This window comes from Poromitra crassiceps, assembly GCF_964638095.1.
Source record: "Poromitra crassiceps genome assembly, chromosome: 1".
NCBI classification, from domain to species: Eukaryota; Metazoa; Chordata; class Actinopteri; order Beryciformes; family Melamphaidae; genus Poromitra; species Poromitra crassiceps.
In genome coordinates, this window is record NC_139623.1 from 10253340 (window position 1) to 10270839 (window position 17500).

General features: G+C 46.7%; 1 protein-coding gene across 1 annotated transcript in view; it reads right to left on the reverse strand.

Annotated features, from left to right (window-relative positions):
• The window catches only part of itga8 (integrin, alpha 8), a gene marked incomplete at its 5' end in the record, with an annotated part of 105030 nt that overhangs the window by 79637 nt on the left and 7893 nt on the right, over positions 1 to 17500 (reverse strand). The window contains 8 exons of the mRNA XM_083649652.1: positions 1 to 27; positions 1162 to 1214; positions 1665 to 1721; positions 4520 to 4563; positions 9168 to 9212; positions 10688 to 10813; positions 15119 to 15164; positions 15721 to 15782. The exon at positions 1 to 27 is cut by the window's left edge and continues 179 nt beyond it. Of these exons, the coding sequence (XP_083505778.1) occupies positions 1 to 27; positions 1162 to 1214; positions 1665 to 1721; positions 4520 to 4563; positions 9168 to 9212; positions 10688 to 10813; positions 15119 to 15164; positions 15721 to 15782 (460 nt within the window). The remainder of the gene's footprint in view (positions 28 to 1161; positions 1215 to 1664; positions 1722 to 4519; positions 4564 to 9167; positions 9213 to 10687; positions 10814 to 15118; positions 15165 to 15720; positions 15783 to 17500) is intronic.

Sequence of the window (17500 nt, forward strand, 5' to 3'; positions counted from 1 at the left end):
GGAGCTCCAACGAGCACATCATCAGTCCTGGGGACATGCAACACAGTTTAGATGTGCACGTACGTGTGTGTGTGTGTGTGTGTGTGTGTGTGTGTGTGTGTGTGTGTGTGTGTATGAGAAAGAGATAGAGGGGAAACTCAAAGCTCTGCATGGTTACCAGCTAAATATCTCTACTCCTGCCATAACATTAGGAACAATATATACAGTACCTATATATTATAATTTTTATTATTAAAATTATTAAAAATGTCGTTTCCTATTATTTAATGTTCAAGTAGCATGCAATATGAATTTGTATGTATTTACTATCTGTAGGACAGATGACTTACTTGTACTTCATCAACTTCATGACAAACTTAGGCTCTATGTCAGTGGTTCTCTTTTTCATGTCAAGGACCACTAGAAAATACATTATTTTACATCTCCAATGTAATGTGATAATAGTTAATAATTGATTGGATGTATGTGTCTGACATAGTGCCACCCTCGGCCCAACCACGTATGCCCAACCATTTATACAGCTCATCCAGCCAACTTTTGCCAACCTCGTGCCAATGTTGGCCCAACTCTGGCCCAACTCTGGCCCAACTCTGGCCCAACTCTGGCCCAACTCTGACTGGCCCAACTACGTTTTCAGCTGCCCACCAATGCCAACCATTGCCAACGTTGTGCCAACGTGTCATTGCTATCTGGGTACTGTACATTAAACAGAACGAACAAGAGGTGCATCAGTGAGGAGGGAGAGAGTCTGAATGGTCTGAAGTTCTTCTGAACCCCCATGAGTGCACCGGGCCCAGGTGCACCCAATCAGCCTAACGACCCCACAGCCAGGCCCCGGCAAGCCTGGGCCAGGAGAGTGGGAGGGTTGTTACACTAGATGTTGTATTACAGAAAGTGTATGAAACCATGACCAAAATAGTCATACATTCTGTCATTGTGTTACTTATGGTTGGAATTCTTGTGAAATTAAATTACCCTTTTTGCTGGGGACTCCCTGAAACCCCCTCTCAAGGACCCCTGGGGGTCCCCGGACCCCACTTTGAGAACCACTGCTCTAAGTAATGTCTTTTATTGATTATCTTTTTCACCCATCTGCTTTGGCAATACAGGAATGTCATGCTAACTGAAAATTGAAAAGTTGAACTACTCTACTCTACTTACCCATCTCCATTCAGGTCAGTCACAGCCACTGAGTAGCCGAAATATGAGGCCATCTGAGGAACAGACACAACATTATAGTCGTCCATACCCAAAGAAAGAACATGAGCATTTCTAACCATAAGCCCAGGAGGCCTAGCTGATTTTGATCCCACGTTCATAAATCCCTCGCTGTTTTTAAAACGAGCCTTAAAACCCACCTGTTCCGCTCTGCTTTTTATTAGCTCGGAGCTTTTAGCTGTTTTTAGCTTGTTTTTATTTTATTTTATTTTTATTTATTTATTTTATTATTTTAGCTACTGTAAAGCACCTTGAGATTTGTTTTACATTTTAAAGTGTGCTATATAAATTAAAGCCATTATTATTATTATTATTATAGAAGACAGAAGAAGCAAGCCAGGGGCAATCTAGTTACTAAACATACAGTATTATGCAATATATATGACTGTGATGCACGCACGCACGCACGCACGCACACACACACACACACACACACACACACTTACCTGTTCCCCTGTGAAGTTCTGGATGAAGGTCAGATTGGTAGAGTTGATGATTACCACCTAAAACAGGGACAGACACTGTCACACACACAGCAGATCTTGTCCTCGGACGTCGCAGCACTCCAGGAGTAAACACTTCAGAGCAAGTCTGACGGACATGATGAAAAATGCAGAAACCTCATCAAAACCTTCTAGTCAACTGAGAGCGCTTTCTTCTCCCTGCCCTCCCCCACCACCCCCACTACACCCCCACCACCATCCTCTCTCTCTGCCTTCACCATTTGCCCCCCTCATCTTCCTCCTTCCCCCCATCCTAACCCCGGTCATGGGGAGAGATGGGGGGTGGGGGGCTGAGAATTCCTTCATAAGACCTAAAATAACAACCACATGGAGACCGCCAGGGGCTACACACGCACACACACACACACACACGCACGCACACGCACACACACACACACACACACACACACACACACACACACACACACACACACACACGCACACACACACACACACACACACACACACACACACACACACACACACAGGAGAATGCACGTTTACTCTCTCACAGATGTCTGACAGACATGCAAAGCTGACATAGACTTACAGTAAGTCACCTAGTACAGGCAGACAAAGATGTGCCAACACAAATGCTCAGTCAGTAACCTCAACTTAGCGTCCCCGCGCTGCCCGTCTCTCTAAGTCAGTATACTCCTTAACTTAGCGTCCCCGCGCCGCCAGTCTCTCTAAGTCAGTATACTCCTTAACTTAGCGTCCCCGCGCCACCAGTCTCTCTAAGTCAGTATACTCCTTAACTTAGCGTCCCCGCGCTGCCCGTCTCTCTAAGTCAGTATACTCCTTAACTTAGCGTCCCCGCGCCACCAGTCTCTCTAAGTCAGTATACTCCTTAACTTAGCGTCCCCGCACCGCCAGTCTCTCTAAGTCAGTATACTCCTTAACTTAGCGTCCCCGCGCCGCCAGTCTCTCTAAGTCAGTATACTCCTTAACTTAGCGTCCCCGCGCCGCCAGTATCTCTAAGTCAGTAACCTTAACTTAGCATCCCCACGCTGCCCGTCTCTCTAAGTCAGTATACTCCTTAACTTAGTGTCCCCGCGCCACCCGTCTCTCTAAGTCAGTATACTCCTTAACTTAGCGTCCCCATGCCGATTGTCTCTCTAAGTCAGTGTACTCCTTAACTTAGCGTCCCCGCACCGCCAGTCTCTCTAAGTCAGTATACTCCTTAACTTAGCATCCCCGCGCCTCCAGTCTCTCCAAGTCAGTATACTCCTTAACTTAGCGTCCCCGCGCCGCCCGTCTCTCTAAGTCAGTAACCTTAACTTAGCGTCCCCGTGGCGCCCGTCTCTCTAAGTCAGTACCCTTAACTTAGCGTCCCCATGGCGTCCGTCTCTCTAAGTCAGTAACCTTAACTTAGCGTCCCCGTGCCGTCCGTCTCTCTGAGTCAGTAACCTTAACTTAGCGTCCCCGTGCCGTCCGTCTCTCTAAGTCAGTAACCTTAACTTAGCGTCCCCGTGGCGCCCGTCTCTCTAAGTCAGTAACCTTAACTTAGCGTCCCCGTGGCGCCCGTCTCTCTAAGTCAGTAACCTTAACTTAGCGTCCCCGTGGCGCCCGTCTCTCTAAGTCAGTAACCTTAACTTAGCGTCCCGGTGGCGCCCGTCTCTCTAAGTCAGTAACCTTAACTTAGTGTCCCCGTGCCGCCCGTCTCTCTGAGTCAGTAAACTTAACTTAGCGTCCCGCGCCACCCGTCTCTCTGAGTCGTCTGCCCACAGAGGAGTGGCCTGATCAGGACTGACAGCTACTCCAGACCCAGCCCCTACCTGCAGCCCAATAACCCCTACTGTCAGCTAACAGCACATGTCTGCATGTACAGGAAGAGGATTCTCAAATACCCAGACACAACGCACACTGTGCGTGTGTGTGTGTGTGTGTGTGTGTGTGTGTGTGTGTGTGTGCTGGACTTTTTCCAGCGTCCTCGGGGCGCTGCAGGTTGGGGTGAGGGGTCGTGAGTGTGTGCAGAAGGGTTAGAGGGGTTAGGTGGGGTCACCCCGCTCCACATGCAACGGAAACTGTGTGTCATTAGACTGACACAGCCAGCCCCGGGGACACATTCCCATAAGATAACACACTGCAACACACACACACACACACACACACACACACACACACACACACACACACACACACACACACACACACACACACACACACACACACACACACACACACACACACCATCATCATCATCATCATCATCATCACTTTAATGTCAGACACAAGGTCCAATAAAAAACAAAAACACACAATACATATAAAACAGGTAAACAACACAATAAGAACACTAGCACCTCAACAAAACTACAATAAGGCACTGTACCAATGTTTCCAGATGGAAGACAGGTATCTAGTGTCACACACACACACACACACACACACACACACACACACACACACACACACACACACACAGACACACACACACACACACACACACACACACACACACACACACACACGCACACACACACACACACACACACACACACACACACACACACACACACACACACAAACACCATGTAATAACACTAGACACTCCATACAGCACACACTGTGTTTCTCACAGTTATGTAGATACATAAGAATGTAACAATGTTGCTGCTGCTGCTGAATGAAAACACCTAGATAATGTGTATTTGTTTGTATATGTGCGTGTGTGTGTGTGTGTGTGTGTGTGTGTGTGTGTGTGTGTGTGTATGTATGTGTAAGTGTGTGTGTGTATGTATGTGTAAGTGTGTGTGTGTTGTTGTCTTTGTGTGCATGTGACTCCATATACTCACATATCCAAAGTTCTGTGCCCCTCTGGGGACCCCAGCTATCAGCTCTATGAAAAATGAAAGGAATAAAAAGACTTAAATGAGTGTGTGGGGAGAGAGAGAGAGAGGGGGGGGGGGGGGGAGCGAGCGACCCAGCCCACCCTGGCAGCACAGATGAGTGTTGCTGAGCATGCACTGACTGATTGGGTGCTCACTGCTGAGGTACTGTGTGTGTGTGTGTGTGTGTGTGTGTGTGTGTGTGTGTGTGCTTGTTTGTGTGTGTGTGCGTTTGTGCACACGCGCGCACACGTTTGTGTGTGTGTGTGTGTGTGTGTGTGTGTGTGTGTGTGCATGCATGCATGTGTGTACTGATTGATGAGTGTGGTAGTGTGGACATGTGGGGATGAACTGAAGCACCCACCCAGAGAGAGACGAGAGTCAGACCCCCCCCCTCCCCCCACTCTACCCAGTAGACTATAGACCACGAGGCCATAAACCAGTTCTTCCCAGCTCCATCCTCCCTTCAGACTCACAGTTACGACCGGTTTCCAGCTTGAAGAGGGTTTGGGGAACAAGACCACAACAAGCTTCACACCACACAACACAACATCTACAGGCATGTGTAACCTCTTAGACTCACTGAAAGACTCTGGAACATGGGAATCTGGGGCATCTCAAGTGCGTCTGTGTGTGTGTGTGTGTGTGTGTGTGTGTGTGTGTGTGTGTGTGTGTGTGTGTGTGTGTGTGTGTGGGGAGGGAAGGGGGAGGGGTGTATCTGGGTCTGAGGCTGTGTGAGCCTGTAAAGATCCCACTAAATGCTAATGGAGGCTTAATTAACGCAGAGGCTCTGATCGAAAGGAGAAATGTCGAATGCGAGTCAAAGGGTAGGACACAAAAATGCAGTGATGTGGTCTGATTGTACTCAAACACATTTTGTCTCCACATTTGCTTTACAGTTTTGTGCTTTAGTTGAAATTGCTTGTACGCTAATTTGGGGTAATGAAAAACTGACAGTCTGTTACACACATGTGACGTTGGAAATGAACTTCCCCATGCGACACCTGAGGTGGGCTATTGAGTCATCAAAGCTTCACAGCGTGGATACGAGAAGAGTAGAGAAGATAGAAGATTTGGTTTTGTTGTGAGCATAACATTTCAGTAATTGATGTGAGCCTACAGTATGGCATCTCCTTGGAGTGCTTAATTGAATTGAAAAATGCTTTTCTTCACCTTGTGTCTTTAAGAACATGCCTGTCTCTCTGTCAGGCTAGCTTCCTGTCTGTCTGCATTCTGCCCGTCTCTCCTTCCAGCTAATATATCAGGTCCTCAGTCCAGACCAGCTAATATCTCAGGTCCTCAGTCCAGACCAGCTAATATCTCAGGTCTTGAGTCTAGACCAGCTAATATCTCAGGTCTTGAGTCTAGACCAGCTAATATCTCAGGTCTTGAGTCTAGACCAGCTAATATCTCAGGTCTTGAGTCTAGACCAGCTAATATCTCAGGTCTTGAGTCTAGACCAGCTAATATCTCAGGTCTTGAGTCTAGACCAGCTAATATATCAGGTCCTCAGTCCAGACCAGCTAATATCTCAGGTCCTCAGTCCAGACCAGCTAATATCTCAGGTCCTCAGTCCAGACCAGCTAATATCTCAGGTCCTCAGTGCAGACTAGTTAATACCTCAGGTCCTCAGTCCAGACCAGCTAATATCTCAGGTCCTCAGTCCAGACCAGAAGAGATTCTCCACTCGCTGGAGACCTGATGACGCTTGGCGGGGTCTGCCACTAATCATTCTAATCAGTCAAAATGGAGGAGAGGAAATCCCTTTATCAGTGGTTCCTGAAGTGCTGTCCCCTCGGGGGTCGTGACCCAGACACACAGAGACAGTTCTCATTACTAGTTCTGAGGCCAGACCCAGACCCTGTCACCCAGCCGGGCGTTACCTATCGCTCACCCTATCAAAGCCCTCAAAGTGGTCCTGTCAGCCAGCCTTAGAGAGCAGGATGTCTTAGAACTGGAGTGCAAATCTGAACTGTTGCGTTGGAGAGAGGATTGATTTTTTTTTTTATCACGTTTTTTTCAGATTTTCTCCCCAATTGTACTTGGTAAATTCCCCCTGCTGTCCCGGGCGTTGCTGTTGTAGTTGGACACTAGCACATGCTTCCTCCGATACATATCCAGTCGCCAGTCGCTTTATTTTTTCACCTGACAGCGAGGAGTTTCACCGGCAGGACGTAGCGCGTGGGAGGATAACTATTCCAACCAACTCCCCTCCCCCCAAACCATGCGCGTAGCCACGGGTGTGCCAGGGTGTGCAAATGCCACCCAGACAGGCCGCTGGCACACCTAAAAAAAAGGGGTAAAAAAGGTTTTTTGTTTTGTCTGCAAAACACATCAACGCTGTCATGCACTGTGTCCAACTTATCCTATGTGCGAATAGAAATCACGCTCCGCTGACCTATGTGCCCCGGAGCATCATGGGAATAGTTAAGCTGTCGTCCACGTAAAGTAAACAAATGCACGCACAGCTGTAGCAGCAGCAGCAGCGCCAAATCAAGAAGACATGAAACAAAGCTCGCTTTTAAGCTTTTTCGGCAAAGGCAAGAAAAGTCGCTTTGACGACGAGGAAGAAGATGACTCGTTGTCACCCTCCCCCTCAACAAGTGCGGATTGTAGTGCACTGTACACCCGTTCCCGCACCTGTATTGGTGGTGTACAGTGGAGAAGAGACAGACGATTATGAAGAAGATGATGCAGCCGAAACAATGACGTTAACAGCGGGGAACGCAGCCAACAACACACTGGAGGTTTGTGCAGAGCCAGAGGACACTGAGAACGCTACAGATCTCTCTGCAGTAGACGAACCTTCATGCCAACCAAATTTGCGTTCTTTCCCGACTAGAACACTCATTGGAAAAAGTAGGTGAGACTTTTTTGAGATACTAAACAAAGTGGTTTTACATGTTGCCAAAAAATACAATTTAATTGACTGCTTCTACCTGCTAATAATGAGTGTGAAAAGGAGCAAACAACACACAAATATTCCTCTAAATCTGGTTTGAAAAGACCCAAAAAAAAATTGCCGGCGGCCTTGTGGCCGCCGCCAAATGGTCCGCCCCCGGGCATACCCTGGCTTTCTGTGGCACACCCAATGAGCCAAGTCTGGCTACACTACTGCCCCGAACAGGTGCCATGACCGACCAGAGGAGGTGCTAGTTTGATTGATTGATTGATTTATTAGAGTGTCATGCACTCATTGTGCCCAACCAAGATGGGTTTCCAAGACACACAACAAAATACAACAATACAGCATTGATACAGTGCTACAGTACATTTAAATAAAAACAGGTCACAGGTCAGCGTACTGCTCAGACAGCAGTACAGAGCAATACATCATTTACTAAACAAAAAGTTTTGTCTTTGCTCCCATGCTTTACAAATAAACTCTGCTGTGGGGAAGGTTCCTTTTTTACAGCACAGCTCAAGTTTCACATAATCGTCCAATTCAAAGAAGTCAGCATAAATGACAGCATAAAAGACATTTTACTAAAGAGTACTTCCCTTGCATCATCATAAGCAGTACAGTAGAACAGGAAATTAATTTTGTTTTCAATTTTGCATAATTCACATAGTAAACAGAGTCTATCTTCTTCAGGGGTAGCTTTAAAGCTACCAGTCTCTAGTGCTAATAGAAGAGTTCCAGAACGCAGTTGAGCACACTTCTTTTTCGTCTGTTCAAGTCAAACTTCACATAGGGCTCTACACCGTAACTGTCTTTTATGAGACGATAAGTTCTTAATTTTGGTTTATGTCGACAGACCATTTATCTTTATACAAACTCAACATGTTACTCATAGTCTCTCAGGTGTCACAAAGTAGCCTGTTATGAAAGATAAAAGACAAGACGTTTGAATAAAATAGGGATTTCAATTAATTTGCCCGAGGGTGACTATGGGCAACGTCCCCAATTAAATATCTTTTTAGTGAATCTCTGATCAGACATTCTCACCAGTCTATTCCAAAGTCGAAGCATTTGACGCTTGTGTCTGATGCTTGTGGATTCCCATCCCATGTCGTCCCACTAATGGCCAAGATTGGGGTGAGTTTATGAACTCTCAGAAAGTAACGGATGGCTCTGAGATGCACAGTGTTAGTGCTAGTGTAGCGACTATAGGACACAGACCCCACCGGCTTCCCACCCACAGATACGGCCACTTGTGTCTGTAGGAATGTCTGACCAGGCCAGAAAGCACCGCTGCTTTGAGTTGAACCCGGGTCTCCACGGTGGTGGGCGAGTGCTTTTACCTCGACACTACCCAGACGCCCCCCTTGGAAAGAGGATTGATAAAGTCATTTGAACTTTTGTTGATCAGTTAAAGAAAAGAGTGAGACATGGATTAAAGAAAAGAGTGAGACATGGATTAAAGAAAAGAGTGAGACACGGATTAAAGAAAAGAGTGAGACATGGATTAAAGAAAAGAGTGAGACATGGATTAGATTTGATCAGTTAAAGAAAAGAGTGAGATGTGGATTAGATTTGATCAGTTAAAGAAAAGAGTGAGACATGGATTAGATTTGGCAGCTCGACAGCCAGTACTTCTGGTTTGGTTGTTACTGAGGGATCCCTCTGCTGCTGGCTGTGGTTAGTAGCGTAATGAATTGTTGGCTTTCTCACCTTGTTCTGAGTCTCCTGTAAACTCCCCCACCGCCACAGAGTAACCTAGAGAGAAACCAGTTGCACATGACTACACATGGGCGGAATTAGCGTTGTATGCAATACTCTGTTGTGGGCTCTATCTTGGTACAGGCGCTATCCGCTTTGTGCATTTTGCACACCTGTTTGCGCCTGCGTTATACTATCGTCTCTGCACGACGATAGCAGTCTGCCATGCGTAAGTGTCCAGGTGTTACGCCGAGTTTTGCACCCCGGCCCCAAACGCATCCCCACCTCACGGGAGCATATTGTAATGATTTATACAGAAACGCAACTGTTTAAAAATGATATAATTGTTTGGGTAGACGTGACCTCGCTGTTTTTAAGTTAAAACAGACCCAAAATAATGGTGGTGATGCAATTAAAAACGGGGAAGCATAACTCGTCACAACAACGGGCGCAAACGCAGATTAGAGGCGTGCCAAATTATTTATGCATGGCGCAAACGGGATTTGGGCGGTGTTAACCGCCAGAATTATTCACAGGTGTGGCCTGGCAATGCCTGGGCGTTACATCAATCAGATTCCCTCTCGCAGTCCATGTAATACAATTTGCGTGAGGCATGCTGTACTTCTCCCCATGCATAATTTGGATAGGTGTAGGCCTATTGACTGTATATATTATCCCTATCTCATAATGACACCATCACATCATATACCTGTTAAAAACATCTGAGTTTTGATGCAATTTGGGTTATTTTGTTGACTGTGGTGGCACAATACAATACAATACAACGGGTAAATGGCGGAGACAAAAGAAAAGATTGGAGGATTTACAGTGGACTCAATTAAAACATCGCAATGACTCGTGCCGAGGACAGAGAGAGATGGAGAGAGCTTGTGACAGATCGGCTGTGGTGCCAACGACCCTCCGGGTTATGGGATAGAAGTAGGTGAATAGCCTATTGCAAGTAGGCTACAATGTACAAGTTTTCTCAATTCATTTACCATAACCCCTCCTTGCGATGTGATAAAAGTTTCTCAGTGAATTATAGTTGATTGCCTCACCGAATAATCTGCTGGTTACCCAATTTTAGCAGCAGAATTTGATGTCCTGGGGTGGCACGTCTGTGCGTAATGACGTTTCTGTCCTGCACAGCGTGGAGATTATGGTGCGATCAAGCGCAGCGAGTGTTTTAGCGCCTAGAGCGCAGCTAAGAGGTGCTCTTAGCGCAAAGTAATTGCGCGCTGCTGACGATAGGATAATGCCATCTATCCCCACATTTTAGCGCTGAAACGCCTGCTTTGGCATGTGGCACGCCTCTGCCTAGTACAATTAGAACAGGCATGCGCTTGTGCCCGCCCCCAATTTGCATTGCGCGCGGCGTTAAACGAGCACAAACGCTAAATTACCGCTTTTGCGAAGATAGGGCCCTGTGTGTTTTTGTACAGTTAAAACTTTTAGGTATATAATCGGTCTACAGAATATAATATGTGTGTTTATCGGTGGTGTGTGTGTGTATGTGCGTGCACGCATGTTACCGAGGTAGCTGTCGTCGTGTGTGTCCGCAGCAGCACTGGTGTGTTTCTCTCCTGGAACCCGTCTCAGCACCGCCTTCAAAGAGTAGCCGTTCAATATCTCTGCTATCCCTGCTGTCATCACCTGACCTGTACACGCACGCACACACGCGCACACCCATGCACACACACACACACACACACACACACGCACGCACCCACACACACCCACACCCACACCCACACACACACACACACACACACACACACACACACACACACAGATAGATAGTGAAAAACCAACACCCAGGGTGAGAGAGATACATACTAAAGTCACTCCCTCTTCCAGGTTCGGCATACGACCTAAGAGATTTCATTCCCCATTCATTTTTCCATAGACATTTTGTAAAATCCTTATACAAATAGTTTTTCTTGGTCACACTAAGCCATTCAGCTATATGTTTTCACACTTTCAGTTGGTTTAATGTAGGCTAGCATAAAGTAGTAGTGTTACAAGGTTTTAAAATATGTGTTTCTTTTATCCAATAATACCTACAATATAGTACAAGACATATATAAGAACAGACATCTTGTTCCAAGTGAAAACTACTCAAAATCCAAAGCAGTAAAGGTCTGAGCTCCAGTGGAACGACATATAATGTGAACAGGCAGAGGACTGAGGCCCCATCAGAGCTGAAGTGGACCAGAAAGAGAACCGAGTCCTCTATCAAATAAACTGACAATGTGAACACAAAAAGAACTGAGTGCCTTTTCTATTGGTCCACTTTTTGGTCCACTTCAAGAGGACTGAGTTCGGTTAGTTTAAAAAGGATTATGTGAACACAATAGAATCAGGTGAGACCATATAACATTTAACTCTGACCAAAACTAAAAAACTACAAACTAAAAAAACTAAAAAACTAAAAGTTTGTTTTAGTCTGAGTGAAATGTTATATGGTCTCTTTTCACATATAGTCCCCTTTAAAAGAACCAAACTAAGTCCTCTTTAAAGTGGACGAAAAAGTGGACCAACAGCAAAGGGACTCAGTTCTTTTTGTGTTCACATTGTCAGTTCATTTGAAAGAGGACTCAGTTCTCTCTCTGGTCCACTTCAGTTCTGATGAAGCCTCAGTCTTCTTTCTGTTCGCAAGAACAAGATGTCTGTTCTTGTATTTGTCTTGTACTATATAGAGCCAAAGTGAAACGTCGCTACCTGCTTTCTCCCTGTACCAGCGCTGGGAAAAATACGAATGGCAGTAAACGGAGACTAACATTACTTTTTTGATCCCGTTTGAATTGTGCCAGGGGCTGCCAATGTTAATTTTGTCAATTTAAAACATAACTTTGCATGTCAAGAAAGTCGCAGTTTGTCGTCAAACCGAAACGTAGGGGTTAGTTTAGTATAAAAACGACATAGCTCGTGGAAGCTCGTGGCATGTCGCCGGTCTTCAGCTTTGCCGGCAGAGAAAGTGACGTTACTTAGGCAACAGTGCATGTAGTCTTTCTGATTTATAACTTCTAGTGCAACAATTTGGAGACAAACTGCGACGACTTTCTTGAGTTATGTTTTAAATTGACAACATTTACGTTGGCACCCCGTGGCACAATTCAAACAGGATAAAAAAAGTAACGCTATTCTCCGTTCACCGCCATTCATATTTTTTCAGCGTTTGGTACAGGGAGAAAAGCAGGACGTGACGTTCACTTTGCCTCTCTATTGTAGGTATTGGATCAAAGAAACACATCTTTCAAAACCTTGTTGTACTTTATGCTAGCCTATATTAAACCAACATAGGTAAGTTCTGTTACTAACACAGAGTTGCCTTAAGCCAGTAACAGCAAATAGGCACATAGCAGAGGTAGAACTCAGGTGATACACTGACGTTGTTACGAGCAAAGAGCCAAAGATGAGATAAGTGAACCAGGAGCGCGGGACTTGAAGTCACAGAACTCAGACCACCTCCCGAGGAGGTCTGATTTCGGTTCACTTCAGAGGGGTCCGAGTTGTTAAGCTAACACACGGCGTTAGCATGAGAGGGACAGAGCTAGCGGTGTGCCGAAGCCTTCCCAGAGGAGAGCTAACACACGTCGTTAGCATGAGAGGGACAGAGCTAGCGGTGTGCCGAAGCCTTCCCAGAGGAGAGCTAACACACGGCGTTAGCATGAGAGGGACAGAGCTAGCGGTGTGCCGAAGCCTTCCCAGAGGAGAGCTAACACACGTCGTTAGCATGAGAGGGACAGAGCTAGCGGTGTGCCGAAGCCTTCCCAGAGGAAAGCTAACACACGGCGTTAGCATGAGAGGGACAGAGCTAGCGGTGTGCCGAAGCCTTCCCAGAGGAAAGCTAACACACGGCGTTAGCATGAGAGGGACAGAGCTAGCGGTGTGCCGAAGCCTTCCCAGAGGAAAGCTAACACACGGCGTTAGCAGGAAGAGCAGGAAACATCCTCCAATGTTCCTGAAAACTGAGAGAAAAGGATAATAGGTGCGTGCTGCAGGAACACACAAACAACAGCCTCCCTCCGCTGTTGAACAAGAGGTCAAACAAACAGATGATTTTATCTATGCGCCGCCCTCAACCCCCCATAAATCTTCCTTAATGTGTGCATGTGCGTACTGACAGGGAGAGAAATCTCCCCTCTTAACCCTCCCTCCAGCTCCTCTCCACTCCCCCGTTCCTCTCTCTCTCCCCCTCTCTCTCTCCGTGTCTCTCTCTGTCTCTCCCCCGCTGTGCTAGGAGTTTACGTTACAGGATAACATATCACTACATCATCTCATTATTAAAGTTATATCTGATTCATGAGAGGCCCGTGTCAGGAACTCTAACACAGATGCATAAGTCATTGCTGCTCCTATAAGCATCCTTTACAGCCAGAGAGAGGCAGTTTGTATATAAAGAAGGGATTCCTGTAATGAGTCCATCTCAGAGGCTGTGGCTAATCGCTGCATATTAGAGACCCTAAAGTCCAGCCTGAGTGCTTTTATAAACACTGGGAGGAAGTGTTTGAACTGGAGGCAGCCAGCCCTGCCAAGCTGAGGGCAGAGTGAAACACACAGAGAGCCGAGTCCATTAGGCCGCGGTTCTGATGCCCGTTTAATGTGTGCGCTCTCGTACGGAGCATTCATTATTGAGGCATTATGGGTACGATGGTACTAAGAACGTTGTGGTTCTAGTTTGGGGCAGCATTTGTGAAATCTCCATCACTGAGCCACTTTCTCTCTTTTTTCTCTCCATCTCACATCGTCACATCGCTCATTCTTGCGCCCTCTTTCCTTTCGGAGCTTTTTCTATAATGACATCAGTTCTCTGGCTTCGTCTCTCTGTTTTAAACGAAGTGCTGCGGAGTGACAGAGCAAGGAAAGAGAGGCAGGTAGATGAGAGGCAAAGCCATCACTCACTGTCTCCCTCCCCCTTACAAACAGCTGCACTGCTAAGTTACCTCTAAATGAGGATAAGTGAGAGGGGGGGGGGTCGCAGAGGGGAGACTAGAAAGGAACACACACACACACACACACACACACACACACACACACACACACACACACACACGGCCCCGACACACACCTGGAGTTGGGGGAGTAGCGCTTACATTTCAACAGCTGAACTGCGACACCGTGTCTACACTTATTAAGACACTCCATCCCTCTGCTTAGTCTGGCCTGATGTACCCAGAGACATCTTTCTTCCTCTCTCTCTCTGTCCCCCTCACGCTCTCTCTCTCTCCAACCTCATGTTTTCTTTCTCTCCTCTGTAACATGTTTCTGTCATCTCCTTAACTATCCTCCTCTTTCTTTCTTTCTTTCTTTCTTTCTTTCTTTCTTTCTTTCTTTCTTTCTTTCTTTCTTTCTTTCTTTCTTTCTTTCTGTCCTCCTCGGCCCTTGAGTCCCCTTTTCTCTTTGCTTTATCATGGGGGCAGAGGGGCAGTTCCTCCACACTCCATTACCCTCTGATTAGCTCATTACGTCGCCCAAACACTCACTTCCTGTTCCACTGTTACAGACAGAGAGAGGGATGGAGAGAGGGAGACTTCCTGTTCCACTGTTATAGACAGAGAGAGAGATGGAGAGAGGGAGAGACAGAGAGACAAAGAAAGCAACAGACACATTTCTTTCCATTTTATCCTTCTTTGGACCCTTGGGATAACATTGCAGATTGAGCTGGTCTGTGTGTGTGTGTGTGTGTGTGTGTGTGTGTGTGTGTGTGTGTGTGTGTGTGTGTGTGTGTGTGTGTGTGTGTGTGTGCGTGCGTGCGTGCGTGCGTGTGTGTGTGTGTGTGTGTGTGTGTGCGTGCGTGCGTGCGTGTGTGCATGTGTTTGCATCTGTGTGTGTGTCTGAGGGCTGTGCACACTGCTAAACTCATCTCCATTCTTTGTGTATTTTCTCATTTAAAGACCTTTCCATCGATGAACTCATCACAGCGAGTGACCAAACACACTTTACACACAGATGTCAGTTACCTTGCCAGTAAAAGCTTCCAGGCCCTCCTACCACCAGCCTTCCTTCCTGGAAGAAATACAATTAGTTAGGGTTAGTCATGTGACGTACATTTGCGAGTTTACGGAAATCTGTGTGTGTGTGACCAGAGGGGTATACACGTGATAAGTAGGGGATAACATGTGTGTGTGTGTGTGTGTATGATTCCTCCTGTCCTGCATGTTGACATCCTGGTGAGAATGACAGCTTCCTGTACAGGAGGGTAGAGTTGGACCGTGAGACAAAGGTCAAAGTTCATATTGACTATACAGTGGAAGAATGTGTGTGATGTGTGTGTGTGTGTGTGTGTGTGTGTGTGTGTGTGTGTGTGTGTGTGTGTGTGTGTGTGTGTGTGTGCGTGCGTGCGTGTGTGTATTTGGTGTGTCTATTGTGTTCAGAGGCGATGGGTCATATCAGGGGGCGGCGAGTGGAGGATGCTCTAGTGACAAACGATAAATCTCTTGGAAGGGAGTCTTCTGGTGTTTTGGAGAAACGTCTCCGCTTGCAGTTTGCTTGTGTTTGAGAAGGGGACACGGGGTTGCCGTGGCGATAATGTGCGATTTGTTTGCGAGTCGACAGTCGTTACCTTGGTAAAATCCACACTGAAGCCTGCCTGGCAGAACCCCTGTCCCTCTGGGTCTGGGTCATCTGGAACACACACACACAGAATTCAACAGAATTTTTAAACGTTTGGCCAAGAGAGTATCCATCCTATCAGACAAAACAACTTGACACTTTACACAGCTATATAAAAGGAAGAATAACTAATTGTGGTTTCTATATAAAAATGTAAACGGACCCACTTAAGTGTGTGTTTGTTTAAATGAATGCGTCTAAGTGTGTACGTGCGCACAAAACGTCTGTACGCATAATAAATTGTTCTCCGTTTCAGAGGCACCCCGAGGTGAAGCTTAATGACTCATAACCACACGTGTGTGCACGTGCGAGTGCGCGTGGAGTGTGTGTGTTATAGTGCACATGGAGTGTGTGTTATAGTGCTCATGAAGTGTGTGTATTAAGATCCAACGCTAACGCTACGGGGGGCAGAGAAATCCCGTCTGAGACACAATGACTTAAGACATACTGACAACTGTGTGTTATTACTGCATCATTGTGGTTGAAGACCAGTTCCCCCTTGAGAACAATTGGGTTCACAATGTGATTATTCTATAGGCTTGACTAGTTGACGTTGAAATAAACGACATAAAACAGAACTTTAAATAAACGTCAGCCAATTAGGAGAGGGGGGAGAGTGTGTGTGTGTGTGTGTGTGTGTGTGTGTGTGTGTGTGTGTGTGCGCGCGCGCGCGTGTGCATGAGCGTGAGCTGTGAAGGAGGTTTATGTAGAGCGGATGATGAAGTGGGCGATAAGGGCCGTGTGTTTGATCCCTTGTTTACGATGTGCCACCTGATAGCCTCCACAACTCCTTATCATACTGGGGCCGGTGGCTCATATCACTGTACAGGGTGAGAGGGGTCATGGGAGAGAAGAGCAGGGGAAAAGAAAGACCGCGACTGGAGAGCGGTGGGAGAGAAGAGAGGAACACTGAAGCCCGTGTAGCAGAGACAGAGACAGACCGAGACAGAACGAGACAGACCGAGCGAGACAGAACGAGACAGACCGAGACAGACCGTGACTGGAGAGGGGTGGGAGAGAAGAGAGGAACACTGAAAGCCTGTGTAGCAGAGACAGAGACAGACCGAGACAGAACGAGACTGAAGAGGGGTGGGAGAGAAGAGAGGAACACTGAAAGCCTGTGTAGCAGAGACAGAGACAGACCGAGACAGAACGAGACTGAAGAGGGGTGGGAGAGAAGAGAGGAACACTGAAAGCCCGTGTAGCAGAGACAGAGACAGACCGAGACCAACCCGATCTCCAAAAAAATTGTAAAATAGCAACGTTCGTGGACAAACGTTGGTATTTTAGGATGTCGGCTAAGAAATTGTAAAATGGGAACGTATGCGTCTACAGCGGTGGGCGGGGTTTGGGCGTGTTTTATGGAGATTTTCTGTTTCTAACCCCTCCCCCTACTCTAATCCTCACCCTAACCACTCCGAACGTTACTATTTTACATTTTTCGAGCCGAAATTGTAAAATAGCAACGTTGGTCCATATCGTTGGTATTATACAATTTTCTAAGAGACTGTGTTGACCGAGACAGAACGAGACAGACCGAGCGAGACAGAATGAGACAGACCGAGACAGACCGTGACTGGAGAGGGGTGGGAGAGAAGAGAGGAACACTGAAAGCCTGTGTAGCAGAGACAGAGACAGACAGAGACAGAACGAGACAGACTGAGACAGAACAAGACAGAACAAGACAGAACGAGACAGACCGTGACTGGAGAGGGGTGGGAGAGAAGAGA